At 36.0% G+C, this 15448-nt stretch overlaps 2 protein-coding genes across 2 annotated transcripts; one reads left to right on the forward strand and one right to left on the reverse strand.

The window, feature by feature from the left end:
* Positions 1-7435: 7435 nt before the first annotated feature.
* Positions 7436-9868, forward strand: LOC111919989 (uncharacterized). Its single transcript, XM_023915563.3, has 5 exons — positions 7436-8786; positions 8897-9031; positions 9152-9321; positions 9413-9566; positions 9654-9868. Exons 1-5 carry the CDS (start codon positions 8124-8126, stop codon positions 9807-9809), a joined length of 1278 nt encoding a protein of 425 aa, XP_023771331.1. The 5' UTR covers positions 7436-8123; the 3' UTR covers positions 9810-9868.
* Positions 9869-10326: 458 nt separating this feature from the next.
* On the reverse strand, positions 10327-14902 carry LOC111919988 (sodium/calcium exchanger NCL). The gene is made up of 6 exons (XM_023915562.3): positions 14451-14902; positions 12875-13060; positions 12601-12782; positions 12345-12490; positions 11531-12122; positions 10327-10853 (listed from the first exon to the last, which is right to left on the reverse strand). Exons 1-6 carry the CDS (start codon positions 14833-14835, stop codon positions 10605-10607), a joined length of 1740 nt encoding a protein of 579 aa, XP_023771330.1. The 5' UTR covers positions 14836-14902; the 3' UTR covers positions 10327-10604.
* Positions 14903-15448: the final 546 nt, after the last annotated feature.

A 15448-nucleotide genomic window follows, 5' to 3' on the forward strand; every position in this document is an offset into this window, starting at 1 on the left:
ATAACACGACGATGGTGAATGAGAGATCCAAGTGAAGACGGTTTTAAGATGTTGTCTGAGATGAAATTGGAAACGGTGAAGGAGAAAGATGAGAGGTTATGGGAAATGATGAGATGGAGTTGTTTTTTATTTTTAAAATTATTCAAAAATTCTAAACGAGTAAATGCAAAAAAAAAGGAAAAAAAAAGATATAAACTAGAAAAAGATAATCATTTTATATGAACTAGAAACGGAAATTGCAAGATTTGAAAACAATAAAAATATAATATATTAACTTTTTAAAAGTTAGACTTGTAAACATGTAATTATGACCAAAATAACGGAAATTGCAAGATTTGAAAACAATAAAAATATAATATATTAACTTTTTAAAAGTTAGACTTGTAAACATGTAATTATGACCAAAATACATGACCATTCGTATAATTTAGTTTTTAATTTAGGGATAATGACTTAGAAGGGTAATATATTTTTTGATTTGTACATATTTGATTACTAAGCTTTTTTTTGTCTATATTTACCCCTTCAAATTGTTGAACTGTACACATTCAGTCCTTATGACCAGTTACTTCAGGTTAGCCGAGAAAAATGATTTAACAAGGTAATATATTTCTCATTTTGTATATATTTAATCCTTAATATTTTTGTTGAAGAGTCCAGTTAATGGTTTGGTCTAGGCTTTCAGTGTATATTGTTTTGGCAAGAGTCTGTAATACAGTTTATGTGATGTCTTTGTGAATTAGGTCATTTTGTGTGTTCACGACCGTAAACAGAGTTTATGATCGTAAACACGTTTACCACCGTAAACCCTGTTTACGGTAGCAAACACTGTTTGCGGTCTAAGTCTAGTATAAATAGTGGATGAGTTGGTCTTTTGTGGTTGTTGATGCCATTGAGTTTACAGAGCAGTCTATCGAGTTGTACCTGACGATTTGTTAAATATAATCTTGTGCAAGCTTGGTTTCTTTTCATCTTGTTCTCATTTCTGTGATTGTTTATTGCTTGATTATTGGTAAAGATCCTTATTTGGACCTTACAGTTGGTATCAGAGCTCGATTCGATGTGTTTGTGGGATTTTTGAAAATGATTTGTTTTGAGGATTAATTTTTGTTAATTAGGTTAGTTTAAATTTGAGCATTTCAGTCATTTCATTCTCTTCTATGCATAAATTTAGGGGGAGCAATAAACAAAACCAAACAAAAATTTAAAAAATTAAAAAAAAAATCCAAAAACATTCTGCTTCTGTTTTATTTTTTTCAGAAAACATTCAAAAATCCAAAAACATTTAAAAAAAATTAAAAAAAAAAGATTCAAAAAAATTGTTACATGATGTTTTGCTTGTTGATGAAGGACTGGGAAGTGATATTATCTAGTGATAACAGACAATCTAAGTCTGCGTAATGTACCCAAAGTTGAAGGGTCTATGCTCTGGGATTGATGCGTCGGTAGGCATGAAAGATTCTAAATGGACATGACTAGGCAGAGTTGAACTTAGGAATTTATAGACTTGACAAATCTTGACCTAGTTAGGTCCGTTTAGCCTGACAATACGACGCTTGGATAGATTGAGCAAGGAGATATATATGAGAATCTACTCGTCACATTAAATGAACCCGTATTTGGAACCGTGGTTTAACTTTTCCTCGATGTGCAGATTTTGTCCTTAATTCCGGTATTGGTGAGGCGACTGGTAAATTCTTATGAATTAGGTCTGTAGAAAATTGTTTTGTCTTTCTATTTGTCTGTTAGTCATATGTTACCTCCTCTGCGTGACTCAAAATCCGACCTGGACTGTAACATATGCAACTCTATTTCTCTGCATATTATATCTATGAAATTCTTGTTATCTGTTAGCCATACGTTGTCTGCTTTGCGTGATTAACAATCTGACCTGGTACACAACATATGCAACCTTCTACTTCTCAATCCCTCTAAAAATTATAAGTGATAATAATCTAAATCTATCTTCTCTCCTAATAATTGTCTGCTCACCCGATGTAAAGAGTATTCTGGAAGTCTTTGACTACTGGGGCATATCAGGAAGCGGGAAACATGTTACAGTACAATCAAAATTGAACACTCAAAGATTGTCTATAGATCTCGTTGCTCAATTTAGGTGGACAACAATATCCCTGGTCGTCGCCAGCTGAATGGTCCTTAAGATATAGTATCTAGGAACTTAGGACCAAATATAATATCTAGGATCTTAGGATCACTTTGTCTTACACTTATTAGTATGTCCTAAAATTGTCACAATTTTTCGTGTTTAAGTGGACCACAATATCGACGATCGACCAGACAAAGATGTGAAGATGAAAGGTACCGACAAGTGGATTAAGGCTGTCTAACAACTTTGATCCCAGCATCACAAGAAAATTTTCAGTAAATCTTAAGATAAATTTTGTCTGCATTTATTTTATTTTTATTTTTATAATTGTCAAAATTTAAATTTTAAATATATTAATTCTTAAATTTTAGAAATTATTTTATTTTAATTTAATTTTAATTTTAATTTTAATTTTATTTTTATTTTAATGTCCTCAAAATGTTTTATTTTTGAAAATTTAATCGAAAATTTGGACTGAGTTTTTTACACTATGTGGGAGACAGGTAAATGCTTAAGGAATATAAAAGGAAGAGTTTACTTTCGTAAACCCTTTCCACTCCTTCTTTCCCCCTTTACAGCCGCAAGCACCTTCTCTCTCTACTCTCTCTCTCCTCGAAAAACTTTTTGCAAGATTTTGTGAAATCACCTAGTCCTCTTCGAAGGTATGATGAAACCGACCAAGGATCTGCTTTCTATTCGTCGTTCTGACCAAAACCGGAGGAGTATTTTGCGTTTGTATGATTGTCGGCGTTTACTATTCTTAAGGGGTTTACGGTTTGGGGAGATTCAAGAAATGTAAGCCCATTTTGGCCTTACGACCGTAAACGCATTTTGGTCTTACGACCGTAAACTCAGTTTACGGTCCGTTGACCAACTTTGACCGTAAACCCTATTTTGTCCCACTTTGACCGTAAACTCCTTGTTTGACTAATTTTGACTGTAAATTCTATTCTTTTGCAGTCACACTATTTTTAAAGGGCCAAAATTAAAATTGTTTATCTAAGAAAACTTAAAGCTTTAAATTTTTAAATACTTTGTTTTCTTACTTGGCCTGTTTAGTGCAGATCAATGGAAAATCTCAAGTTTGCGGACATGCACAACCTGGCGATTGTCTTGGATGATCCTTCGGTCGCTCATGCAGAATTCAAATCAATAATCTACCGACTGAGAGAGTGCTGTCTGTCTTGTACCATCACAGTGAATCCCATCATTTATTAGAACATTGTCCGGGAGTTATGGAAGACGGCTAAGATGTCAAAGGTCAATGGAGAAATGTCGATCGAAGCTGTGGTTAAGGGTTGCAAGATCAGAATCACGGAGCAGTACATCAGAGATACTTTGCTGGTTAATGACGAATCCAATTTTCCTACTGAAATTGGAACTGATGATGTACAACGGATCCTTGAGAGGATGGGATACGAGGGTACCTACCCTCCCACAGTGAAAAAGCTCTTGCCTCCTTACTGGCGATTCCTGGCACATGTGTTCGTGAGCTGCATCTCAGGCAGGAGATCAGGAGCTGATGAAATCTCCCTCAGAAACATAGGGGTGGTTGTCTCCTTGGCCGCCGACATTAAATTCAACTTCTCAAAATTCATTCTCGATGAGTTCTTGGTGAACGTAAATGCCATGACCAGGGGAACTAGAGATGCATTCTTGTTATATCCGAGGTTTATTCAAGCATTCATCGACGATCAATTTCCAGAGATGGTCAAGGATGGTGACAAGCTGGACATAAAATCCTTGGGTCCTCACACTGTTGGTCTCATCAAACAAAATAGGAAGGGCAAGGTTGTTTTTCAAGGATTACATCCCCTGGTGAAGTTCGGGAAATTTGCTGAGCTTGATGAATCTTTCGAGTCTCATGGAGCATCCAATAAAGCATCATCTGAGCCCACTTCCTCTGAAAGGGTTGTTTCTGATGATGTCATCACCATTTCAGATCATGATGTCGATGAGACTACAGCTGCAAATGCCCAAGTCGCCGAGGAACACGAATTGCAGTCGGTACAGGTTCAAGGGGATTATAATGAGGGGTCGGGAGTTGAGACTGAATTGTATGAGGATCTCGACCTCACAGGATTCTACAATGATGAAATTCCCTTAAACTTCGGTAGCAATGAAGAATTTACGACCAGAGAAAGCCTTGACAAGCTGCTTGAAAATGTCGATGAAGTTGCTTATCCGACAACAGAGATAAGGGAAGAAGAAGATGTTTTTGAAGCCACTCCTTATACCACCAATCCATCGGCTGAAATAGCAACTCCTATGGTGACAGTATCATGGATTCCTCCCCTTTATGTTGTCTTACCTACATCTGAGCCGGTGGAAAGTGATCACACCACTACTCAAGCCTCTCCTCCTCCAAGTAAAAGACGCAGACTCGTCCTTAGACTGGCAACTCAAAGTGCTACAGCTCCACCAACAATTACACCTGCCATAGTCTCTACCGAACCTATTAGTGAAGGTCTTAGTACCTTCTATGAAGCCGATGGCTCTTCATTCCCAACATGTCTCTCTCCTCCCAGGACAAAGGATGACGCTGCCTCGATTAGGCTGGCTAGGCTCCTGGAAGATGAACGATTTTCTGCACCACCCTCACGCGGCAAAGGAATTTCTATTAGGGGTGACAACTCAGGAGAAGAGATTCCTTCAATTCTTGGACTCCAAAAACAGATCGATGTATTGAATCAGAAGAACATTGATCTTGATCAAAGAAATATTGAGCTAACTATCAAGGTCGCAGACCTTCAGTCCGAAAACACAGAGCTCAGTATTCAAGTGGCTGAACTTAATGAGGATAAAGTTTTGAAGACAAAGCAGATTACAGATCTTCAGACACACTTTGGCCTGTTGACCGCCAGCTACTACGAGTTAAAGAAAAAGCTGGAAGATAAACTTGGCGATGATTACAAGTCATCCGTTGACGAGCCACATATTTATCTTCCCAACCAAGATGTTCCCATTATTCCTCAGCCTACCAGAACCACCATCATCGAAGACCGTTTTGAAAAGGAACCGGCTCAAGCTCCAAGTGCAGCAACATTGAAACGCGCCAAATTAGATAAGTCCACTAACAAGTCTTTTGACAAAGGTCAACTACTATTTAAAAGGGGCGTGGATCATAAGGCACCCTGGGATAGTCCACAGATCACCGTTACGGATCTGGGCGTGCATTGTTTCAAAGATATGTATGGCGATAAGTCAGGAATCATCTCGTGGGGATTCGATGACACCATGAACATGTTTATGGTGAGGAGAAAGAGCGGCAACAAAGAACTATACAAAGATGCTCACGACTTTCATTCTTTTACTAAGATTGATCTCATTGAGTTGTCCAATGCTCCTTTCTCAAATCCATCAGGCAATCCCAGGGCAAGTCAGTTCAAATCCTTTCTGGAAGATCAAGTGGCCAAAGGCTTTCCGTCAATGAAGACTGCAGAGTCTTTTGTCAAGGTCCACAAAAAGGTTACTGATCCCAAAACAAGTCAGCCACTTCGGTCAGTGATGTGGCCTGCAACTGCCCAAGTTAAGCACATTCCCGTTCTCCAAAATTACTCAGATGGTTCTCTCGCATCCATGCAATATTGGGTGTACGATGAATCCACAGATGCTGCTGTCATTAAGCTTAAAGAAGATTGCATCCGTCTGTATGACAAGAGGGATTTGCTTCTATTTGGCAAGCGGGACATACATTATCTCGCGGCTCATCAGATTGTAGTGGCTGAGGATATTTTTGAGCCCGCTGCAAAAGAATACACTTCGATGGTGGCTACAATCATAGAAAAGAAAATATGGAACAGAGCGATGGGAGAATCCGGTGTACTGGTGGTCGACAACTGAGTCCAAGCTAGCACCAAACCAAGGGGTAGATTGAAGAGTCCAGTTAATGGTTTGGTCTAGGCTTTCAGTGTATATTGTTTTGGCAAGAGTCTCTAATACAGTTTATGTGGTGTCTTTGTGAATTAGGTCATTTTGTGTGTTCACGACCGTAAACAGAGTTTACGGCCGTAAACACGTTTACGGTCGTAAACCCTGTTTATGGTAGTAAACACTGTTTGCGGTCTAAGTCTAGTATAAATAGTGGAGGAGTTGGTCTTTTGTGGTTGTTGATGCCATTGAGTCTACAGAGCAGTCTATCAAGTTGTACCTGACGATTTGTTGAATATAATCGTGTACAAGCTTGGTTTCTTTTCATCTTGTTCTCATTTCTGTGATTGTTTATTGCTTGATTACTGGTAAAGATCCTTATTTGGACCTTACATTTGTACACATTTAGTCCTTAATGTTTTTTTTTGTTTCAAAATAAGTCATTTTTGTTTTTGTACAAATTTAGTACTTATGAATGTTTTCTTTAGGTTTTTCTCACGACATCTTACGTGGAACAATTATCGATTAAGTGTGTGAGGCTCTTAATGTTTATGTGTAATGTCTCATTTTCACAACCAAAAAACTTCATTTTTAAATAAGGCAAAACTCCCTAATTATAAATCCATTATTAAGAAAAAAACATTTATTTCAAAATACATTTATCGAAAATCAGAGTAATATAAGAAATGCGTAATCCTCAATATTGTTGATGAGTGTGTACAATAATGCATTTGCCTTCCTACGACCAACGATAGAACCAAAAAATATAAACAACTGGGTAAACACAAAGTTTATTGAGTTTCCCCCAAAATACCCAACACAACAAACGTATTATCATGCATAACAGACCCACACTCATCAGATTGGTATACCTTGGCCCAATCAGTCATCAGACTGGAATACCAACATGCAAAAGGTCCAATCAGTCATCAGAATGGAATACCTAGGATTTGTTGGCATGACGTCTTAATCCAACCGCTCTTCCAGAGTCTTCGTGCCTACAACTTATAACCGACCCGCACCAGGTATCTTGCCTACAACATATAGCAGGACCACCTGAAACTATCCCATCACCATATGGCTATCTCACATAAGATGTCGTGAGAAAAACCTAAAGAAATCATTTATAAGTACTGAATGAATACAAAAACAAAAATGACTTATTTTGCAATAAAAAAATATTAAAGACTAAATGTGTACAAAAATATTAAGCACTAAGTGTGTACAAAGTGATAAATATATTACCCTATTAAGTCATTTTTAAATATGTACAGTTTAACAAGTTGAAGGGTTAAATATGGACCGAAAAAATATTCAGTAACTAAATATATACTAATGGAAAAATATATTGAGTGATTATCCCTTTAATTTATTACTTTATCCGTTGAGATTTTATTAAACAATACCAATACATGTCATGAAAGTTACGCACATATTTTTTGAAGTGTGAATATGAAACTCGTCACCTTTTACCTCTCTATATAATCAGAATCAAATATGAACGAAAACAGAGGGCAATCGATTAGTGCCCAAAAACATTTTTAGGGTTTTTGGGAGCTAAAAAGAACAATACGAAATTCATGGCGGAGTGTGAGAGAGAGTGTAGATCTGAGTGAGCGAGAAATGGAAGAGTTGGTCTAGCAATTAAAACTGGAGTGGAGCGAGGATTTGGGCGATAAATTAGATTGCGAATTGAGAAAGTAATTGCGTTCAAATAGTTAGTTTAGATTTTGCAAATTATATTCGAGCTATTAAATTTTGAAATAGCATCAAAATTAACCTAATTTCAATGGCTTCCTTTTTTTCTCAGTGATTTTGATCTCTATCTCACACCTTTCGGATACTCAATTTACTTCCCCTCTTTCTCTCTCTGCATTTACAGTCTGATATAATTGTGAATATGAATAAATTCATATAATCTGCTTTTAATTGTTCGTTTTCCATGTATAAGTAATGGAGATCTTGTGTGATCTATAGAATTAGATGCACATTTCGGTTTCGTTTTCAATTTGTTGAAACTTTAATAGGGTTTGATCTTTTAGATTAATCGTTTCTGGTGAATCTTGAGTTTTTCCTTATGTACGTGAATTACCTATTCTGAGTTCTCCTTCAAAAGAATTCAATGTGATTTAGATGGCAGTGATCGATGGCTCAAGACGAACATACTTCTAGGTGTAGTAACAGCAGTAGCGGCGGCGGCGGCGGCGGCGGTGGTGGAGGTGGCGGTGGCGGTGGTGGTGGTGGTGGTAGTAGTCATAGATCTTCCAAGAAGTTGAAACATAAGAAAGTGCCACAGAGAGGAATGGGTGTGGCTCAACTTGAGAAGATTATATCGGAGGAACAACAGAAGAAAGACGTCGTTTTAACCCCAAATTCAATCATTTCTCCGAGCAATTCTTGTTCCAATTTGGCCACCATCCAAAAAGTTCCCAATTTCCGGCCGCCACCAATTTCTTCATCTTCGATCCCACTTCCGCCACCGCTGCCACCTAATCACCACCCTTTGATTTCCAAAACCGATGGCATAAACACCATCTCCGCCTCCTCCTTTTCCAAATCTACAAACATGATCAGTGGTGGCAGCAGTAGTAATTGGTGTAGATTATGGAGTGATGGTGATTACAATTTCGAAGGGGAGAAACAAAATCAAAATCAAAATCATGGTATGGACCACCCTAGATACACTGCAGCCTTTCCAGCAAATCTTGGTGGTTTGCCTTACGAATCCAACCCTCCCATTTGGCCACCTCCTCCTAATCTAATGCTGCAAAGATCATCACACTTTCAACAACCTTGTTCTTCATCAATGGTGAATCTGAAATCTCTCTCCTCTTTATTATTTATCTGTCCATGTTCTTACATCTTAGATTGTATTGTATTATAAAAATTGTTGATTAGTCAAATTTTAAACTTTTGCAGGTGAATGTTTCGGCAGGAACTTCATCATCGTCATCATCATCTGTATTAAATTTTCAGATGGAGCCCCCTTCAAACCAAAGCTATAATAATGGCAACAACAACAACTACCATCCATTGTGGCCAGAGGAAGACAAGGTGATGTTGCTTTTTTTACACTTTTTTCATCACCTTTTTTCTAGATATGTGATGTTATAGATTTGTTGATCATTGTATAAGAATTAATGGGGATTTATTTCTTCATTGTTTTTATGACAGATGGTTGGCATGAAAAGGCCATACCCGTTTTCATTGGAAAACGTGCCAATTCCATCTTTTCATTGCAAATTTCCTTCGGCTTTTGTGTCTCCCATTTCAAGATCAGATGAATCAGCTTGTTGTAGCAATGGAGGCACTATCACCATGGAACCTGCACATCCAGTTTTCAGGTGAACAAAATCTCAAATTTCATCACAAATTCGAAGCTTTATAACATTTTTTGTTTTAATGGGTTTTTTTATTTTGGACTCTCCATTTCAGAGAAAATCCTTCAAGCTCAGGTCTCATATCCGATACAATAACAAAGAAATTCATCGATGAACACCAAGGTTTGACTTTGACCAGAGATTTTCTCAAGTTAGCCCCTCCTCAAGCATCTTGTATAGGAGAACAACCTCAATTCGAAACTCATAAAGTAAGATTCTTTTTTTTTTGTCAACAATTCTTAATATTTAGTATTTCCCAAATGTCATCCTTTGTTTCTTTTTCTTTCTCTCTATAGGGTCACTCAAAAGATCCGACCCATTTGTCTGGAAGAACCGGGTCAAACCCACAACCTTTTCTTACTTTCTTTCCAGCTGCAAAAACATCAATGGGTCAGCCAGGGAACAGCAATGGAGAGGCAGGTGAAACTGTTGATCTAAATTTGAAGCTATAAATGTCTTTATTTATGTTGTCAAGACCATGAAAAGAGAAATAAAATCTCAATTAAACCTCCTTTTTGATGTGTTAATGGCTGTTTTTTTACTTAATCCAGACAGAATGATTTAATCATCAAGTAAAAAACAACCATATATGTATTTAGATGTTAATTTTTTTTTGCTCTTAATGAATATTGTTAAAGATTTTTGTTGGAATATAGCGGTAAAATAGTCATTTAGTCTCATATTTTGTTTATTTTTTTACTGTTCATTTGTTCTACAAAAGAAACAAACTTTATGTATACAACATTTTATCCATACAGACATGTTTACATGTTCAACCACTTTACATATACAAGAGTTGATAGTAAAAAAAATAAAAGAAAATAGTTTATGATCAAAATCGAAAATAGGGCACTTATGCTAACAAACTTATGCATGTGGGTTCATTCTTGTTTTTACATATGTGGATACTGAGATCTTATCTTCCCATAGCGATAATAGATTGATGATGAAACTATTGACCCACCAACAACAAGAAAAAACAGAGGTGTTATTGTATGATGACAGCAGGATATCTTACAATTTGATTTGTTGTACAACCAAAATTGGCCCAACTTTTTGTCCTAAATTAGCATTAATGTGAAACTGGCATTTAAGTGTGATCATACAATTTTAGAAAAGAATCAACAAACAAGAATGTCCCACCATACCAAACAAAAAAACAAGACCAAACTTTGATATATTTTCATTGAAATGGTGAACTTTTCATGTTACATTTATTTTGAACTAGAATAACATGAGAAAGGTGTTTATGACCAACCATAACCATAGTCAAGAACGTATACTAGGATGAGGGAGAATGGGTAGAGCAAGAAAGCCAAGAAGGATGTCCATAGTGGGAATGTGGTTCGACAACTTCCGAAAATGCCCATAACAATGCAAACAATTAGAATCACTAAAACTTCTGATGAGAAATCCCATGTCAATCCTCGGGCATATACAAGTGCTAAGAACACCGATAAGCAAAGTACGTTGTTCATTGTTACTGCGCCGTATAACTGTGTCATATAAACAAACAATCAACAAAAGATTAGCTTTTTTTTTTATAACTTGTGTAGATCCATGGTTTAGATTTTTGTATGAGATGACTAGAAAATGTACTTTGTTTGGTGTAGATTGGACTTTAGAGCGGGACCCTAACCGATTTCAACGAGGAAAAAATATAATTTTCTTTAAGCACTAAAGAGGTAACAAGATTGGATAGGGAGTCATTTTCAAAGTGAAAAAGAGATGAATGCCCTCTACATTCTCATCAAAAGTAGCTCTAAAAGCTTGTCATGTCATGTCCTACTGCGTTTGGCGTGCAATGCTTTCAATCGGACCGAGGCACAATGAGATTAAAATTGCAATTTTTTAATCTCATCTAAAAAGGCGAAAAAGAGCCGGTGTGTAAAGACATAATTGTCCTCTTTATCCTCATTGAAAGTAACCCTAGACAGTTCTATTGCCTCTGGTGAGGACAAGGACAAGGCCGCATGCATTGGACCGAGAGAAGTCAATGAGAAAAAAGTTCCAGTGTTTTTTGTTCCATCTAAAAAAGGACTCGGTTGGCTCTCAATATGCAAAAGACGTCTTATAAAAAATAACCCTAAAAGCTTGTATTGTCTTGTCATGTGTAACAAACGAAACCTTAAAGTTGAATTAAGTGATTAATAACAAGAAAAGCAGAACAAACCTCGGAAAACGTCAAAGATGCAGATCTTTGTTTCTTGCGTGTCGCAAAGATGATAGCCGACACTGCCTCACTAGAATTTGTAGCAAATGGCAACACAATGAACGAAATAAAGAAAGAAGGAATACTTGTTGCAGCCGAAAAATTACCGACAGCGTCCACCAGAGGATCAGCAAATGCCGCCGCGATAATAGTGCCCAATAACAACAGTAACACCGCCTTAATGGTGGTCCGGCGAGGGTCATCCACCCCCTCTTCTTCTTCTTCATCTTCTTCATGAGTTTGATCTCCTAGAAGGTCGTGCTCTTTCTTTGTCTCCTCATAATAGTCATGAACATACTTCAATGAATCGGGACCAACAACAGAAGTAGTCCTTTTGAAACCCTTGGCCTCCTCAAGCCATCTTCCAATCCCATCAATAAATTCATCGAAGTCAACTTCGTTATTTTCAGACGTATCAAAATCTTTCATAACTTTAGTCACTGCATCATCTTCGTTTAAATTTATCTCGTATAATTGCATTCCTACTATTAAAGCCCTTAGTTCGGGAATCGAAAGGCTTCCATCTTGATTAGCATCAATCGAGTTAAACAGCCTGTTGATGTTGAAACCGGCACAAAGGTCAATAAAAGTCGTTACATACGACATAACATAACATAACAGATTTAACCGAAACTGATGCCAATAGAAACAAATTATTGTTTTATTATATCCCATGCATAAAGGTGGGACAGATAAAAGACACAAATGCCCTATAAAACTTTTCTAGTCTTGTGTAATAAATGTGTGAAAACCAAAGATTAATAATAAAATTAACCTGATTAGAACTTCTCTGTTAGGTTCACCATGGCTATCTACAAGTCTTCCAAGTGCCCGTTTCTTCAAGTACTTGAGAATCCTAGATCGTACGTGCTTATGCTTCGCGAAATCAAGGTGTCTCTTTTGCAATGTTGGTTGGTAAACCTGACATGTAATAATCAGTCCCACATGAGTCTTAAATTGTTGGCGACTTAATAGCTTTCATTATGGTTATTGGGCCTATAACTTTGGGCTTTGAGTGTTATTACTCTTACTTGATAAAGACAATATGCAATGAGAAGAGAAACCGAAAGAACGAGGGCTACTAACACCGCAGTGTGTCTTCCTGAAGTGGAATGTAGAATTTGAGGGAATTGAACGACTATAAATGGAAGAACAGATACAGCCATTATCATCGCAGAATAGCTAGTCCAAATATCAGTACTCACACCAGAGCCTATACCACATTACAAACAAAAACATATATAAAAAATGTTTATAATATGAAAACCATTCACATTTATATGAAAAGAGGGGTGAGAAAGAAACCTATTAAGTTGAACCCTTTGGTGTCTTTGTTATCTTGAGCTATCGAGTTTTGTAGATCACACTTGCCAACAACGATACAAGTTCCCCATATGCTTGTTAGAAGCATCACTGTGGAACCAGCCAACAACCCCATTCCAACCGATACTTGGTCTTGAGCAGTTTCTGTGCTTCCTGAGAGTCCAGATACTGCAACAAATGCAACATATTTTCATCATTTTATTGGTATATATAAATATTTTTTTAAACATAAAATGTACCAAAATATGTATATATAGTCTATGAGTAACTTCCTTTCTCAATTTTATAAAATAAATTCCTGATAGTCAGTCAACATACGTACCATAACAAAAAAAATGTAAGATACTTTCATCATTTTATCAATCCACATAGCACATTTATTTACCAAAAATGAAATTTTGCTTAGTAAGGAGTGACTCTCTCAACTAAAAAAATCATTGATTTAAGTCGTTGGAGACATACATGTTATATTAGGAGTAAGTCAGTTTGCTTTTAAGAAAAAAAAATAGCACATTTATTTAACACATATTTTATTTTTATCAGTTACTTCATGTTATAATTTTATGTAAAATTATCATAAACTGAGAACTGCCAAATTACACAAAAAATCATTCTTTTACGTAAAAAATTTAGAATTTTCTTTTCTCATCAAAACTATTATTATTATTATTATTATTATTATTATTATTATTATTATTTTGGCCACTATTGACCTACACAAACCGGGTTACTAGGTTCTGTTTGGCGTGCATACTACCTTATAAACTAACATATGAATTAATAATGTTTGATAAAAAAAATAGATGATCGCATACTACCTTATAAACAAACATATGAATTAATAATGTTTGATAAAAAAAAATAGATGATCAGTTAGATTGTATATGTAAAATGAGATAAATGGACATTTAGATATATAACTAAGTATATGTAAAATGAGATAAATGGACATTTAGATATATAACTAAAAACGAGCATTAGATATAATTAAAGACATATTTGGAAATTTTTTGGAAAAGCTCTATAAGCTTCTCAAAAATTATAACAAGTTACTTTATAAGTTATAATAAACTATTTATGATTTCATCAAACAACAAATTACAATAAGCTAGCTTATTGTAGGCAAATAAGACATAAGTGTTTGATGATATTATACAAAATTAAAATAACTTATCGTAGCTAATAAACTAATTTTTTGATAAACAATATATTTATGATACCTTATTGATAAAGCAGATTATAAGCTAAAAATAGGTAGCACCAAACATAGCCCAAGGTATGATTGCTTACATGAGAAATTTTTAATGTGTTTTGAGGCCATTAGATGAGAAATAACCACATAAATGTGTAAAAGTGTCAAGAAATAGTTGTTTTCCGTGTGTATATCTGGCTGACACGTGTGGACATTTTCTTTTTAAAAATTGTTCATGCAAATCAAATATGATACCGAGTTTTTATAGGTAAATAATAGTTGAAATAGAAAATAATTTAAATAAGTTTCTGTGAAAAAATTTATAGTCTAAATATGAATAAAAGTAAATGGTGGTATAATTTTTACCAAGAATAAGCATAGCATCGGGAAGTGCACCAAGAGCAGGAAGGCAGAGGCCGCCGACAAGACCTGGTCCTAGAATTGCCAACAACAGCTCACTGCCGGCGGAGAGATAAGTGGCGGCGAGGAACATGAGGTAACCATAGACGATAATGAGGAAGAGGTTTCCGGCAGCGGTGGTGGTGCAGGGCATGAATCCGTACGTCTGTTCACACTCTTCCGGTGACGATGTGAAGAGAGGGTTGAGGCGGAGTATGCTCCGGTCATCATTGTTAACGCCGTCGGATATTGAAGGTGAAGTGGTTGTTATGAAACGGCCGGCGGCGGTGGTGGCGAGGAAGAGAGAGAAGATGGCGATCAGAGTAAGGGAGGAATTGTAGTTAGCAGCCATCGGATTTTGACGCCCCGGTGTATGGCTGAAGGTTGAAAGCACGTGTATTTATAGGTTTGTTTGTGGGGCCAACTAAAGAATTGTCATATGAGGAATAATTCAAACATTTGACGAGGTTATGTCACAATTTATATTTGGGTGCTGGATACCAAATTTTAACTGTGAAATTTTTGGATATGATTCTAGCTATTTGATATCCTACTTAAAATTATTTGGAAATATTTTATCAGTTGTAAAACAACCAACTTAAACGAGCTTAATTATCGTTTTCTTTATGCAACCCAATCAATATAATAATTTTTTGTCATACACAACAATATATGCATTATATAATTATACAATACAACATTTTAAAACATCAATTGTTATGTAGGGAAAAAAATTATTATGTACAAATCAGCTATCAATTAGAGTATGTTGGTAAACTCTACGAAAGTTGAAGCCGTAACTTTAATATGTGTAAAAATGTTTGTTGAAAATAACGCGTAAGCTTTCAAATATGACATAAATTTTAGAAAGTAATTGCCTAAACAATCCATTTACTTTGGGATGGATGATTTATGTTGGTTATACTCTTTTGCGGCATTTTTCTAAGTGCTTTTATTTGATCTTA

Source organism: Lactuca sativa, chromosome 5 (genome assembly GCF_002870075.4).
Source record: "Lactuca sativa cultivar Salinas chromosome 5, Lsat_Salinas_v11, whole genome shotgun sequence".
Classification (NCBI taxonomy): Eukaryota; Viridiplantae; Streptophyta; class Magnoliopsida; order Asterales; family Asteraceae; genus Lactuca; species Lactuca sativa.

What these genes read in the sequence shown, in the direction of transcription:
- LOC111919989 (XM_023915563.3), top strand. Translation starts at nt 8,124, where the DNA reads ATGGCTCAAGACGAACATACTTCTAGGTGTAGTAACAGCAGTAGCGGC. An exon ending in CCTGCACATCCAGTTTTCAG is followed by an intron (nt 9,322 to 9,412) that starts GTGAACAAAATC and finishes TCTCCATTTCAG; the next exon opens with AGAAAATCCTTCAAGCTCAG. An exon ending in CTCAATTCGAAACTCATAAA is followed by an intron (nt 9,567 to 9,653) that starts GTAAGATTCTTT and finishes TTCTCTCTATAG; the next exon opens with GGTCACTCAAAAGATCCGAC.
- LOC111919988 (XM_023915562.3), bottom strand. Translation starts at nt 14,835, where the DNA reads ATGGCTGCTAACTACAATTCCTCCCTTACTCTGATCGCCATCTTCTCT. An exon ending in TTGCATATTGTCTTTATCAA is followed by an intron (nt 12,491 to 12,600) that starts GTAAGAGTAATA and finishes ATTACATGTCAG; the next exon opens with GTTTACCAACCAACATTGCA. An exon ending in CATCTTTGACGTTTTCCGAG is followed by an intron (nt 10,854 to 11,530) that starts GTTTGTTCTGCT and finishes TATATGACACAG; the next exon opens with TTATACGGCGCAGTAACAAT.